Here is a 13024-nt window from a genome sequence, read left to right as displayed (position 1 = left end):
TTTGTCTCCCCATTACCTTCTTGCTTGCATGGTTTCTGTTGAGAAATCCAAGCTTAATCTTATTTGCTTGCCTTTGTATGTTATATTTCTCTTTTCCCTAACTGCTTTCAAGATGCTGTCTTTATCTTTGATTTTGGAGAGCTTGATTATTATATGTCTTGGTGATTGTCTTTTAGGGTCTATACTTTCCGGGGTTTGTTGAGCTTCTTGAATACTTATCTTTTCACTTTTTAGGATGTTAGGAAAATTTTCTTCCAGAAGCTCTACAACTATCTCCTCTGTGGACTTGTGTGATTGTTCCTGTTCCAGAACGCCAATAATTCTGAAGTGATTCCTTCTCACGTTGTCCAACATGAATCTTAGGCCTTCTTCAGATATTTTTTAACATTTTTTGCTCTTCTATCTTAGTAGTGTTGAGAGATTTATCTTCTAGCTCATTAGTTCTGGTTTCTATCTCTTCAATTCTACTCCTTTGCCCTTTCAGTGTATTGTCCATTTCTGATAGTCTATTATTAATCGTTTGAACCATTTTCTGTAGGTTTTGAATAGTTTCTAATGCTGTATCTATCTTATTTGATTGTTCCTGTAGTGCTTTCCTGACTTCTTCCTTATTTTTCTCAACTCCGTTATATAGTGTTTTGATACATTTTATAATCATTTTTCTGAATTCCTTCTCCGCCATTTCCAAAGCCTGCCCATTTTCCAGTATGGAGTGTAGGTCTACTTTTCCGGTTCATTTGCCTCAGTCACTTTATCTCGTTTCTGGACATGTGCAAATATGGTCATCTGTTTCTGTTTTTTGGTCATATTCAGGAGTTGTCTGTGGCCTTAATACTTAGACGGGTGTGTATTTTGGTATTTTTTATGCTTTCTGATTGCCTCCAGGTAGATGTGATCAGGAATGGGCTTCCCTTTTTATTCTTCTTTTTGAGAAATTTCAAGATGCCACTGTTGGTCATTTTGACGTAACTTAGGATATAATTTTTGACCTATTTCCTTTTTAGTCTGCTTGTCCCACTCCACAATCCCCATTCAGGCCTTTTTCTAGTTATAAACAGTTCAGGGCCAGCTGTGGCTATTTGGTTTTAAGTGGAAACTGTCTCTTTAAATTTCAAGGAGATCTTTGCGCATGCGTATTAGAACCCTCTGAGGGTGGGGCTGAGGTGTCCACTACTCAGTCACCCCATTTAGTCACCAGAATGGAGGTGCTCAGACAGCAAGGGACCAATGAACAGATATCAAAAGAAAAGAATGTCCACACCTTTATCTCTGCGGTTCTGTCAGGCATCTTTGGCTGCTCTGATCCTTCCCCTGTTGGTCTCACCCAAGATGGCGGCTCCTGGAGCAGCTGAGCATCTTGAATTAGAAAGCAATGGATTTCTTGCTTCTGCTACAAATTACTCTAGCTGTAAGCCTTTCAGCCTTCTAAATATTCCTTTATATGTGGTTCAGAGTTCTGGGACCATCCCCTGAGCCTGCTTGGTTCTGTATTCTGTGTTGTTGCTGACGGAGTTCATAATGCACTTCTACCTGATCTGCTATCTTGTTTGTTCTACTAATAGCTTCTTGAATGCTTATTATTTATAAGGAGTTTGTGAATTGCATCTTATCCAGTATATCATTTAATCCTCATTGCAAACCTGTTAACATCGTTGTTGTTAAGTGCCATCGAATCAGTTCCAACTCAAACCGACATTGTATGGCGGTTCTGAGGAGTGGTTGGTGGGTTTGAACTGCTGACCTTGAGGTTCACATTGACCTTGCTTATCCTGTGGCACCACACCTAGGCAATAATTCCTGTTTTACAGTGAAGTTCAGAGGACTTGAGTAACTAGCTTAAGTACATAGGTATTAAATGGCAAAGCTGCAAAAAACTATTGTGTAGTTCATCAGCTTCTCCTAACTCACACCCCATGGAAGCCAGATTCATTTCTCTGAGGTTCACCATGGAAGACACATCTTTGAATCCTACCAGGAGATTTCTAGGAGCCTTTTACAAGACTAGTGGTCCTTGTGCTCTGGATATGTTGTTAGCTTCAGGGTCAGTACATTATGCAAATTTTTTTTTTAATGACAGAAAAGCTGGTGAAATCTAAATAAAGTCTATAGCTTAGTTAACTAAGCTAGTATCATTGTAAATGTCTTAGTTTTGATCATTGTACTGTGCTCTACATGATGTTAGCTTTGGCATAAATGTAGTGGGGAGGGGATGAGTGGACAAGGTATGTGGGAACCTGTACTATTTTTGTATTTTTCCCGAAAATATTCCAAGATATAAAGCTGAAAAATAATTCTAGTTTTTTCCACATAGGTTCACACGGTTGGCATTACATTTTAACAAGGATCCCATTATCTTTTGTTGTCTCTCAACTTCCAGCAACAATATGTGTAGCTGATGAGCGAAGGCAGCTTGTGAAGGGTCAGCTTGGGCTGGACACCTCCCATGCAGAGGCAGCAGACCTTCAGAGAGGTGGCACTCTCCCCTTGGACTTGGGGCGCTGTTTGGTTTTCCCCTTACACCCACTGTAAATCAGGTATGACCCTACCTGGTAGCTGAGATCTTGAACCTCCAGGGTGTTGGACTGGCCACTGTAGGTAAAGTACAGGCTGTTGTCACTCTCCGAGGAGAACAAGCTGTCCTGGAGGACCTGCTGGGAGATGTAACAGGTGAGGGGCTCCTCTAGAAGCTGCTGAGGCCACAGGAGGAAGAAGGAAGAGGAGAAGGATGAAGCAGCGTGGATGAAGTGCAGGTGGACCCTAGGGCTTTGAGGTAATAGTAGCATAGACAAGGCCAGGTCTCTCCTTTCTGACAGTGGCTTCGTTCTCTAATGCTGTGATAACAGAAATACCTCAAGTGGATGACTTTCACAAACAGAAGTGTGTTCTCTCACCACTTAGGAGGCTAGGAGCCCGAATTCAAAGCACCAACTTTGGAGAAAGGCCCTTGTCTCCTTTCAACATCTGTAGCACCAGTATTCCTTGTCATTGTTGTTAAGTGCCATCGAGTCAGTTCCGACCCATAGTAACCCTGTATAGGGTTTCTGAGGAGCAGCTGGTGAGTTTGAAGCGCCAACTTTGCAGTTCAAACAAACGGCTGTGCAGTCTGGCGCATTAACCCACAGGGCCACACCAGGACTCCTTGGAGACCTCTATATTGGAGGCCATCAATCTTCCTCTGGTTAGCAACTGAGTGCTTAACCATCTGTAAGACACAGAGACTCCCACTACTCAGAGACACATGGGGTTGCCACAAATTGGAATCTCAAAACAAACAAAACCCCCAGCAATTTTTCTTGTGTGTTTGTTTAAAGATAATGAGTTAGTTCAGACATTATTTACTGGCCCAAAGCTCCCAGCATAGATTTAGGGATGGGGGAACTGCTGAGGATGAAAGGATGGACATTTTGGGTTCTGGAGCAATATGTGGAAGGGCCAAGGAAAGACTGAGAGAAAAAGAATGTGAAGTGACAGACTCTTGGATCCCAGGCTCCCTCCACTGTGGCTAAGTGGGCTGTGTGGGCCAGCCCCGTCCCCAAGGTTGTGCTTTCCTGAAGCTGAACAGGCGATTCAACTTTCAGAGAAGAAAACCTGGGTTGGGTACCGCCTCCAGTCTGAAATATTTTCCTTGGCTCCCAGAAAGGATTTGTTAGATTCTTCCTGAGGTTTTGACAAATTCTCTGTATTTTTCAAATACTTAAATATCTATTCGGCTGACATCTTAATCAGCATGACTGTCAGAACATCACTCGATTTTCTGACAGGTAACACCCAAAAAAGCAAAAGCTGCTTTATTTGTAGGTAACCAGCTCAGCTCCTGCTGGGCTACATTGTAATTTCTCCTTGTATTAACTTCTGATCAAATTCCTGAGTCAGAATCATAGAAGGAAACTCAGGCAGCACAGACCTTCCTTGTTTTAAGATCAATAACCAGTGCTCCAGAGAGCACTGGGGTGTCCCTGAGTCCTCGCAACTGGTTTTGGTGGAGGTCAGGTAGGTTGTGGTTGAGGGGGGTCAATCCTAATTACATAAGCATTACCATTATCCCTTTTTTCCTTATGAAGCTCAGAGTAGTTAAATAACTTGCTCAAGGTCACACAGCTACTAAGTGATAGAGCAGTGGTCAGTAGTCTCTTCTTCTCTCTGAGGAGCTCTTGTCCTCTAATGGCCAGAGAGCTCATGGGCCAAGGACATCCACCACTCCAGAATCTCCTGTTCATACTGCCCCAAGTTCATGCCCAGGGCCTGCATGGACCTCTTCCTGAGGACTGTCAGTTCCATCTGACCAGGTACCCTAGGCCAGAGGGCCAACTGTTTGTAGAGGGTATAGAATCTTGGAGGGCAGAATGGGGTGGGATGGAACTGGGTGGGCAGATAAGGTTGTAAGCATGAGCAGGAAGCGACCTCCCCATGCACTCTAATGTGCCACTCCAAGAAAACCAAAAGCAAGCCCATTGCCATTGAGGTCATTCCAACTAACAATGACCCTATAGGACAGAATAGAATTAGTCTATATGGTTTCCAAGGCCGAAATCTTTACAGACGCTGACTAGCATATCGTTCTCCCATTGATCAGCTGGTGGGTTTGAACTGTTGACCTTTCAGTTATAGCCAAGCACTTGCCTGCTGTTCCACCAGGGGTCCTAATGCCACTCCAAAGAGTCCCAGGATTTCTAAATGTAAACCTGGACTTCCAGGTTGTTGGTGGTGCAGCAGTTAAACACCTGCTGCTAACTCAAATGATGGTAGTTTGAACCCACCCAGAAGCTCTGTAGGAGAAAGACCTGGAAATCTGTTTCTATAAAGATTGTTGTTGTTGTTGATGAGCGCCATTGAGTTGGTTCCCACTCATAGTGACCCTGTATAGGCTTACTGAGGAGCGGCTGGTGAGTTTGAACTGCTGATCTTGCAGTTCAAACCGACATTTGGTCTAGTGCTTAACCTACAGTGCCACACCAGGACTCCACCCTATGGGGCAGTTCTACTTTGTCACATAGGATTGTTTGGGTCAGAATCAACCCTACAGCACCTAACAACAACTTCCAGATTTTTGGGAAGGTAAGTCAAAGTAAGAAAACAGAAATTATTTTATTAAACAACTTTTAGCTTGATTTGTTGTTGTTAAGCACCATTGAGTTAATTCTGATTCATAGCGACCCTGTATAGGGTTTTCAAAGAGCAGCTGGTGGGTTTGAACCACTAATCTTGTGGTGTACAGTTCAGTCCCTATCTTACAGCATCATAACAGAACTTCTAGCTTGATATACAACTTTCAAATATCTAGACATGATATGTGGCCCCACCCTCTTGTTTCATGCCCCACAAATATTAGGGGCAGACCATCACTTGACACCTCTAATATTAGAGAAGAGAAAAAAGAAAATGGCAGGCTCTACCCATGGCACTGTGGGCTAATGCATCAGACTGCCAAGTCATTTGAACTGCAACATCAGTGGTTCAAGCTCACCAGCTGCTCCTTGGAAACCCTACACAGGGTTGCTATGGGTTGGACTTGACTCGACGGCACTTAACAACAACAACAACAACCCATTTTCCTGGGTATTGGATTTGGGCAGATCTTTGCCTTCCATGCTGTGGTTATTGAATTGCCAGAATTTCTAGGCAGTAAGTATCCTTAAGGTCAACATTGACTTTATATCCTATAGACATTGCTTTTGAAGCTAGCAGGAATCATTCCTGCGGAGGCTGACCAGACAGCAGAGAAGGTCATTTCCTATGGCTACAGAACTGAAAGGTGGAGGACTCCCTGGGCCCTGCTGAGGTCAAGCCCTAGTGATTCAAGCCAGCTCAGGTGATCTGTGACTTCACACCTGTTGGTGTGAAGTCTTTGGTCATTCATGTCTTTCTTTCCCTTCTCCTTCCCAGAACAGGCAAAGACAGAGAGAGGGTGTGGGGGAGTGTAGATAGTCGTTCTTCTCTGTCTTCAAATCCCACTCACAACTCAATTTCAGTCCAAGGCAATTCTCAGGAAAAAGTAAGGAAGAAACATGTTTTCTTTCCAGTCCTCTCCCAGATCTTATTTGGAGCATAAATTCTGATTGTCCCACTAAAAGCATTTGTCATCTGCCTCATCACTTTCTGGTGTGGCACTGTGATTAGCACTGGGCTGCGAACCACAAGGTTGGCAGTTCAAACCCACCAACTGCTCCTTCGAAACCAACTCAACATCACTTAACAACCACAACAATAACAACAACAACTCATCACTTTATTGCCACTGGGATTCTGAGCCTGACAGTCCCATGACCAAAGCAGACACAAGCAGAGTTTGTGATATTTGCAACCACATTTCTGTCATCCAGTATCATTTAGATAGCGCTGAATCAGCCAAAATCACAAACCAGAGCATTGGTTCCTTGTAGAAGGTGACTTCAGAGGTCCCAGCCTGCAGCCTGCTCTCCTCAGCCCTTTCGCTCCCAGGATGTCCTGGGGATGAGTTAGGACAGAAAGACCCAGAGGGAAGGATTTCTTCCCAGCCTCCAGGGCTGAGGGGAGCCCATCACTCACCGAGGCATCCTGGGGAGCAGTCCCATTCCACAGCCCACGCTTGGCTGGGTCTGTCTCAGCCATGGGGCCCAGTAGTGCCTGCCCCTTTGTGGCAGCTCCCCGAGAAGCTGGCTGCTGCCTGATGGTACCGGAGCTTTCTCTCTCCTTCCTAGAGCAGCCAACTTCTGACTCTCTTTGTGTGTGCCACCTTCTGCCTCTCCCAGGAAGCCTCTCTGGCAAGCCTTCCCACAAACACACGCTGTGTATTCTGCTTGCAGTCCTGATAAGAACTCTGGCTAAAGTACATCAGATAATGGTATCTGTGGCCTAACCCCAGTTCCATGCTGGCAGCTGGCAGGAATCCTCTGTGGAAGGAGCTCCTAGGGAGTCAGGTCAGCAGAGAAGCCACCTAGCTTGCTCTGTTGACCATGAGTGAGCTCTCATTGTGGACCCCCACGGGGTCCTTGGGACTCCAAGCAAACAGCAGCTCCCAGGGGGCCCCAGTGGAGGTGCCTGCAGCTGCTTCACAGCCCCGACACAGCCTGAGCATTCTCCATGCCTCCTACAGCGTCAGGTAAGGCTGTGCCTGGGTCTTTTTAACTCCCCCGCTGGGAGCTTGAAGCCCACACTTTGGGCTGTGGTCACGGACATGCATGGACCTCTTGCCCACTCACTCACTCTGCTGGTTTTATCCATAATGGGGGGCATGCCTGGAGGCTTGGGGCTCCTCCTTAAGTGGGTTGGGTGAAGAGAAGTGGGGAAGGGCTCCCGCTGGGAAATGAGGGGCAACACTGAAAGGGCCCTCCTTCCACCAAGTGAGGGCCTAGAAGTTACTTTTTTTGATACATGCAGAAATTGTTAAATTGGTGTGTGTTTTTGTGTGTATCTTTTACCATAATACAAAACAAAACCCAAAAAGATGTGAGGTAACATTCTACCTTGTGCCCCTGCCTCCTCCTGTCTGTGGGCCTGGAGCGGAGTGCTGGGCACACAAGGGGTAATGAAGGATGAGGGAAAGAATGCAGGGTCAGCCTCAGGGAGAAGCAGTGTCTTGTTTGTTGGCTCTCAGAGAAGTGACTTCAGAACAACTGTAAGTGGGCAGAGTGACAGAAGTCCACAGAAAAGTGCTGTCAGCCACTCCTGGGCTCATTGTGCTTTACCCATGAGGACACTGAGGCTAAAACACATTTAGGAACTTGTCCAGGGAGAAGTGGGGCAGGCAAGCTGAGAGCACTGCTGAGGTCTCTCCAGGAACCCTCGCTACCTTTACCTGTGGCATTTCCCTTGTAGCGATCATGTTGGACCCTGGTGGGACCTCACATCTTGCCGGCAACGTTGGAACAGGCAGATCCTCAAAGACGTCTCCTTGTACATCGAGAGTGGACAGATCATGTGCATCTTGGGTAGCTCAGGTAAGCTTGGGAAGAAGTTCTCTAAATTCTCAATGCGGACTCAGAAAAGGCTGTGACTTGATTTAAACACCACAATGAGGAAACAGAATTATGTTGTAGCAAGAACCTAATCTAATGAGCTGTCTGACTGTGAGTGGTAGAAAACATTGGAGCCTGGTCCCAATGTGAGATCTTTAGAAAAATCCTGGAAAGACTATAGAGTGCTACCTACCATTTAAGTGCATTCGTGTTTTAAGACATAGAAAGTGCTTATTTAGCACAGTGTCTGGCCTAGAACTCAATTTCCCCTAACTGTATGTACCCTGCCTGGAGATAGGAAAAGGGGTGAAATTAGCACAAAGATGCTCAGCTAGCCTTTATAGTTGATACCATTGTTTCTTATTTTATTTTAATTTACTACTATATCTTTCAAACATGCAGGCAAGAATAAAGAATAATTTGAAGAAGGCTCATGTATTAGCATCCTACTTTATCGATTCTTAACATTTGACCATCAAGGCCAAAGGTACCTACTACTGTGGGCCTATTCCCCACCTCCTCCTTTTGCTGTCTTTGCCTAACTGCATCTGAGTCTGAATCCATTTTGTCATTGTGCTCCTGCATCAGTTTCATGGAGGTGTCACCTTCTATGAGGCAGCTCCCTGGGGTGGAGAACAACTTCTTGTAGGGGGAGTCACAGCTGTGACTCCTCAGCAACTGATATTCCCACAACCCAGGGATGGGCTGTTAAGAGGGTTATCTGGGTGGCACACCAGTGTCTACTACCCTGGGTTGTTGTGTACATTTTAAGGTTGAAAGACTGACGAACTGATTTCATAGAAGTCTCCTGATAGAGTTCTCAGTTGCAATTGCTGACATTTACTGTCACTCATCGCTTGTACTCTTTATAATGGAGATGGTCAACGCAATGATGAAATGTGGCATGGCCAGTCTCTTTAGACTGGGAAGCTAAGTCCATAGTCACTTACTAGTTAGAGTCAGTGGACAAGTAGATGGCAACAGTAGTGTAGATTAATTAAGATTAATGAAAAGGAGTTCGCTGATCACTTCTCACTTGGTGACATACTGTTGCATTTTGCTGCGTAGAGATTTCCTGTCAGTTCTTATTTTCAATTTTTAATCATTTCTAACTATTCATATGAACCAGGATATCCAGGTGCCCCCTGGCCTTTTTTTCCTTTCTTTCTTCTAAGTTGCCTTTTGCTAAATATGATGTTCAAAATAAAAGCTGAGCTACCCCTATAAAAATTTGTCACTTGAATTCCTGTGGAATGAAAAAGGGTGACTTGTAGTCTACATAGAGGGAATTGAACTCCCCACCACGAAAGTATGCCACACAAGTCCATATCCTCTTCATGCACATCTCAGCAAGAAAATAAGGGGGTACTATCATCTGGGGGTCCACGAGCTTGTTTTCTATGACACCTAGTCATAGTGGCTTTATGACAATGTGGCACTGTGGAGTAAGCATTGGGCTGCTAACAGTGAACCAAAGTTGACAGTTCATAGCCACCAGCCACGCTGAGGGAGTAAGAGGAGACTGTCTACTCCTATAAAGATTTACAGTCTTGGAAACTCTATATAGGGTCACTATGAGTTGGAATTGATGGGTTGGTAGTGAGTATTGAGTAGGCAGTATACCCTTATATTGTTCTTATTCAAGTGCTTTTGAGTCAGTTCTCACTCATAGCAACCCTATGCACAACAGATGAAACACTGTCCGGTCCAGCACCATCCTTACGATTATTATGCTGAAGTCAATTGTTGCTGTCACTGTGTCAGTCCATCTTGTTGGAGTCTTCTTCTTTTTCGCTGACCTCCATTTTTCCAAGCACAATGTCCTTTTCCAGGGACTGAAGTGTTGCCATCCTCACTTCTAAGGAATGTTCTGACTGTCCTTCCGAGACACATTTGTTTGTTCATCTGGCAGTTCATGGTACTTTCAATATTCTTCACCAACGCCATAATTTAAATGTATCAATTCTTCTAAGTCTTCCGTATTCATTGTCCAACTTTCACATACATATGAGGCTGTTGAAAATACCCTGGCTTAGGTCAGGTGCACCTTAGTCCTCAAACCAAAATATTTGTTCTTGAACATTTTAAAGAGGTCTTTTGCAACAGATTTGCCTAATGCAATATGTTGTTTAATTTGCATGTGCTTGACTGCTTCTTCCATGAGCACTGATTGTGGGTCTAAGCAAGTTGGAGTCTTTGACAACTTCAATATTTTCTTCATTCATCATGATATTATTTATTGGTCTTGTTGAAAGAATTTTTGTTTCCTTTACATTGAGCTACAATCCTAATTGAAGACTGTGGTCTTCGATCTCCATCAGTGAGTATTTCAAGTCCTCTTTGCTTCCATCAAGCAAGGTTGTGTCATGTATATATTTTAGGTTGTTAAAGACTCTTACTCCAATCCTGATGCCACATTCTTCATCGAATGCAGTTTTTCTGATTATTTGTTCAGCGTACAGATTGAGTAAGTATAATGAAAGGATACAAACCTGGTTCTAAATCATTCAGTATTTCTTTGACTGCCTCTTGGTTACGTACAGGTTTCTCGTGAGCATAATTAAGTGTTTTGGAATATCCATTCTTTGCAATGCTATCCACAGTTTGTTATGATCCGAAAAGTTGAATGCCTTTGCATAGTCAATAAAGCACAAGTAAACATCTTTCTGGTATTCTCTAATTCCAGCCAAAGTCCATCTGATGTCAGCAGTGATATTGCTTGTTACACATCCTCTTCTGAATCCCGCTTCAATTTCTGGCAGATCCTTGTTGATGTACTGCTACAATCAGTTTTTAGATTATCTTCCGTAAAATTTTACTTGTATGTCATATTAATGGGATTTTTTTGGTGATTTCTGCATTCTGTTGGGTCCCCTTTCTTTGGAACGGACACAACTATGAGTCTTTCTTGACATAAATGAGTGAGCACCTCCAGTTTGCTAAAACATTCTAATTGGTATTCTGTCAATTCCTGGAGACTTGATTTGTGCCAATGCCCTCAGTACCATCATATGCTACCTCTTGAGATGGTTGAACATAGACTCTTTCTTTTTGGTACAGTGACTCTATCTATCTGTGCCTTCCATCTTCTCTTAATTCAATATTTTACCCATAGAATCCTTCAATATTGCAACCCGAGGCTTGAATTTTTCTTCAGTTCTTTCAGCTTGAGAAATGCTAAGTGTGTTCTTCCATTTTGGTTTTCTAACTCCAGGTGTTTACGCATTTCATTATAATATTTGACTTTGTCTTCTTGAGATGCACTTTGAAATTTTTTGTTTAGCTTTTACTTCCTCATTTCTTCCATTCACATTAGCTTCTCTATACTCAAGAGCAGGTTTTGGAATCGCTTTTGACATTCACTTTGGGATTTTTTTTTCCCCCTGTCTTTTTAATGCCTTTTGCTTTCTTCCTGTTTGATATTCTTGATGCTATCCCACAACTTTTCTGGTGTCTAAGACATCAAATCTACTTTTGAGATGGTCTCTAAACTCAGGTGGGAGATTGTCTAGGTCATATTTGGGCTTTTATGGAATGGTTTTCATTTTCATAAGCTTCAACATGAACTTGCATATGAGCAATTTATGGTCTTCTACAGTTTTGTTTTGGTTAATGAGATTGAGCTTCTCCATCTTGATTATTGTGTATTCTGCCTGGTGATGTCAAGATGTTTAGTTTACCATTTTGGTTGTTGAAAACAGGTTTTTTGCAATGAATAAGTCTTACAAAATTTTTCGCAAAATTCAATTTCCAGCATTGATTCAAAGCCATATTTTCCAATGACTGGTCTTTCCTCTCCCCCCTCCCCCAATTTCTACACTCCAATCACCAGTAATTATCAATGCATCTTGATTGTATATTTGATCAATTTCAGACTGAAGAAGTTGGTAGAATGAATTTCTTAGTTTCATCATCATTGGTTTCAGTGGCTGGTAGGTATATTTAACTGATAGTGGTATTCAATTTCTTCCTTTAAGAGTATGGATATGACCCAATCACAAGCAGCATTGAACTTCAAGATAGATTTTCAAAACTTCTTTTGTTTGTTTGTTTCAGGTTTTTATTGTAGATTGAGTGAAAGTTTACAGGGCATGTCATCAGTTTTACATTCAACAAATCATACACTTTATTTCATTACAATGATTATAATCCCTTCTATGTACCATCAGTTAACAGTATTTCTCTCTATCCATGTTAGCTTTTTAAAAACAAACAAATAAACAAAAAAACCACTCAGGCATATATAATAATTTTACATCTACAAAGGGCATATTCTGCAAGTCTTCTCCTGGCTACCAGCTCTTAGTCCCTTTCTTCTTAGTCCATGAATCTAGAGTCCTCAGCCTCTCCCCGTCTCCACGCCCCCATCGCTGCCTCCATCTCTGGCACTGCTGCTTCTCTGGATAAGGTCCCGCATTCTGCTTATACACTTCTCTCTTGATGGTCCTAGGGTCCTCTGTTTCTGGACTGTAAGATTAACCACTCCTCTTTTTTAGTTACAAAACTTCTACCTTACAATTGTGGCAGTCTCAATTAGTCATGATAACAATTATTCATTATTGAATTTTACGAATCTTATCCCCATCTCATTTCCCCAGACAAGATGACAGCTATTCAGTAGGGACTTTTACTTTTCCCCCATACTCTTAAACTCAACTCCCTCTTGAAACCTTGTATGCCAGTCACTTTGTGCCTTTATTGCCCCCTCATTTTAGGTAGCCAGTGTCTAAGTCGTTGGTCCCTATCAACTCTGTGTGCAGAGTGGATAGCATTGATACTTGATGTGAAGACTCTTTCCCTCTCTGTTGGTATTTAGTGTAACTACTGCTCTGAGTATAGGTCAGGTTCATCAAATTGAAGCAATTTACCCTTGTTTCCTTTATCAAAAAAAGAAAAAAAAATTGTGTTTTTTTTTTTTGCAATCTTTCTCCAGTCAAGTCCTGATTATCAACCTATCGAGGCTAGGTCAGAAGGGTTTTTATGCAAGTTTGGGTGCTCTTGTGCATCTCCCCTCACTTCATATCAGCTGGATGCTTCACTCTCAGCACTAGCCCTCTGTGGCTAAGTCCTTGTCCATGGGCTCAAGTGTC

General features: G+C 43.0%; 2 protein-coding genes across 2 annotated transcripts in view; one reads left to right on the top strand and one right to left on the bottom strand.

The window, feature by feature from the left end:
- ABCG8 (ATP-binding cassette, sub-family G (WHITE), member 8) overlaps positions 1–6588 on the bottom strand; it is a 26227-nt gene extending 19639 nt beyond the window's left edge. Inside the window, exons 1-2 of the mRNA XM_006839465.1 lie at positions 6526–6588; positions 2547–2648 (exon numbers count right to left, since the gene is read on the bottom strand). Coding sequence (XP_006839528.1) covers positions 2547–2648; positions 6526–6588 — 165 coding nt within the window. The remainder of the gene's footprint in view (positions 1–2546; positions 2649–6525) is intronic.
- Positions 6589–6932: 344 nt separating this feature from the next.
- ABCG5 (ATP-binding cassette, sub-family G (WHITE), member 5) overlaps positions 6933–13024 on the top strand; it is a 37105-nt gene continuing 31013 nt past the window's right edge. The window contains exons 1-2 of the mRNA XM_006839407.1: positions 6933–7078; positions 7795–7916. Of these exons, the coding sequence (XP_006839470.1) occupies positions 6933–7078; positions 7795–7916 (268 nt within the window). The remainder of the gene's footprint in view (positions 7079–7794; positions 7917–13024) is intronic.

This window comes from Chrysochloris asiatica, unplaced genomic scaffold, assembly GCF_000296735.1.
Source record: "Chrysochloris asiatica unplaced genomic scaffold, ChrAsi1.0 scaffold00024, whole genome shotgun sequence".
NCBI lineage: Eukaryota > Metazoa > Chordata > Mammalia > Afrosoricida > Chrysochloridae > Chrysochloris > Chrysochloris asiatica.
Note: the sequence above shows the minus strand (reverse complement) of the source record. Positions and strands in the feature narration are given on the sequence as shown.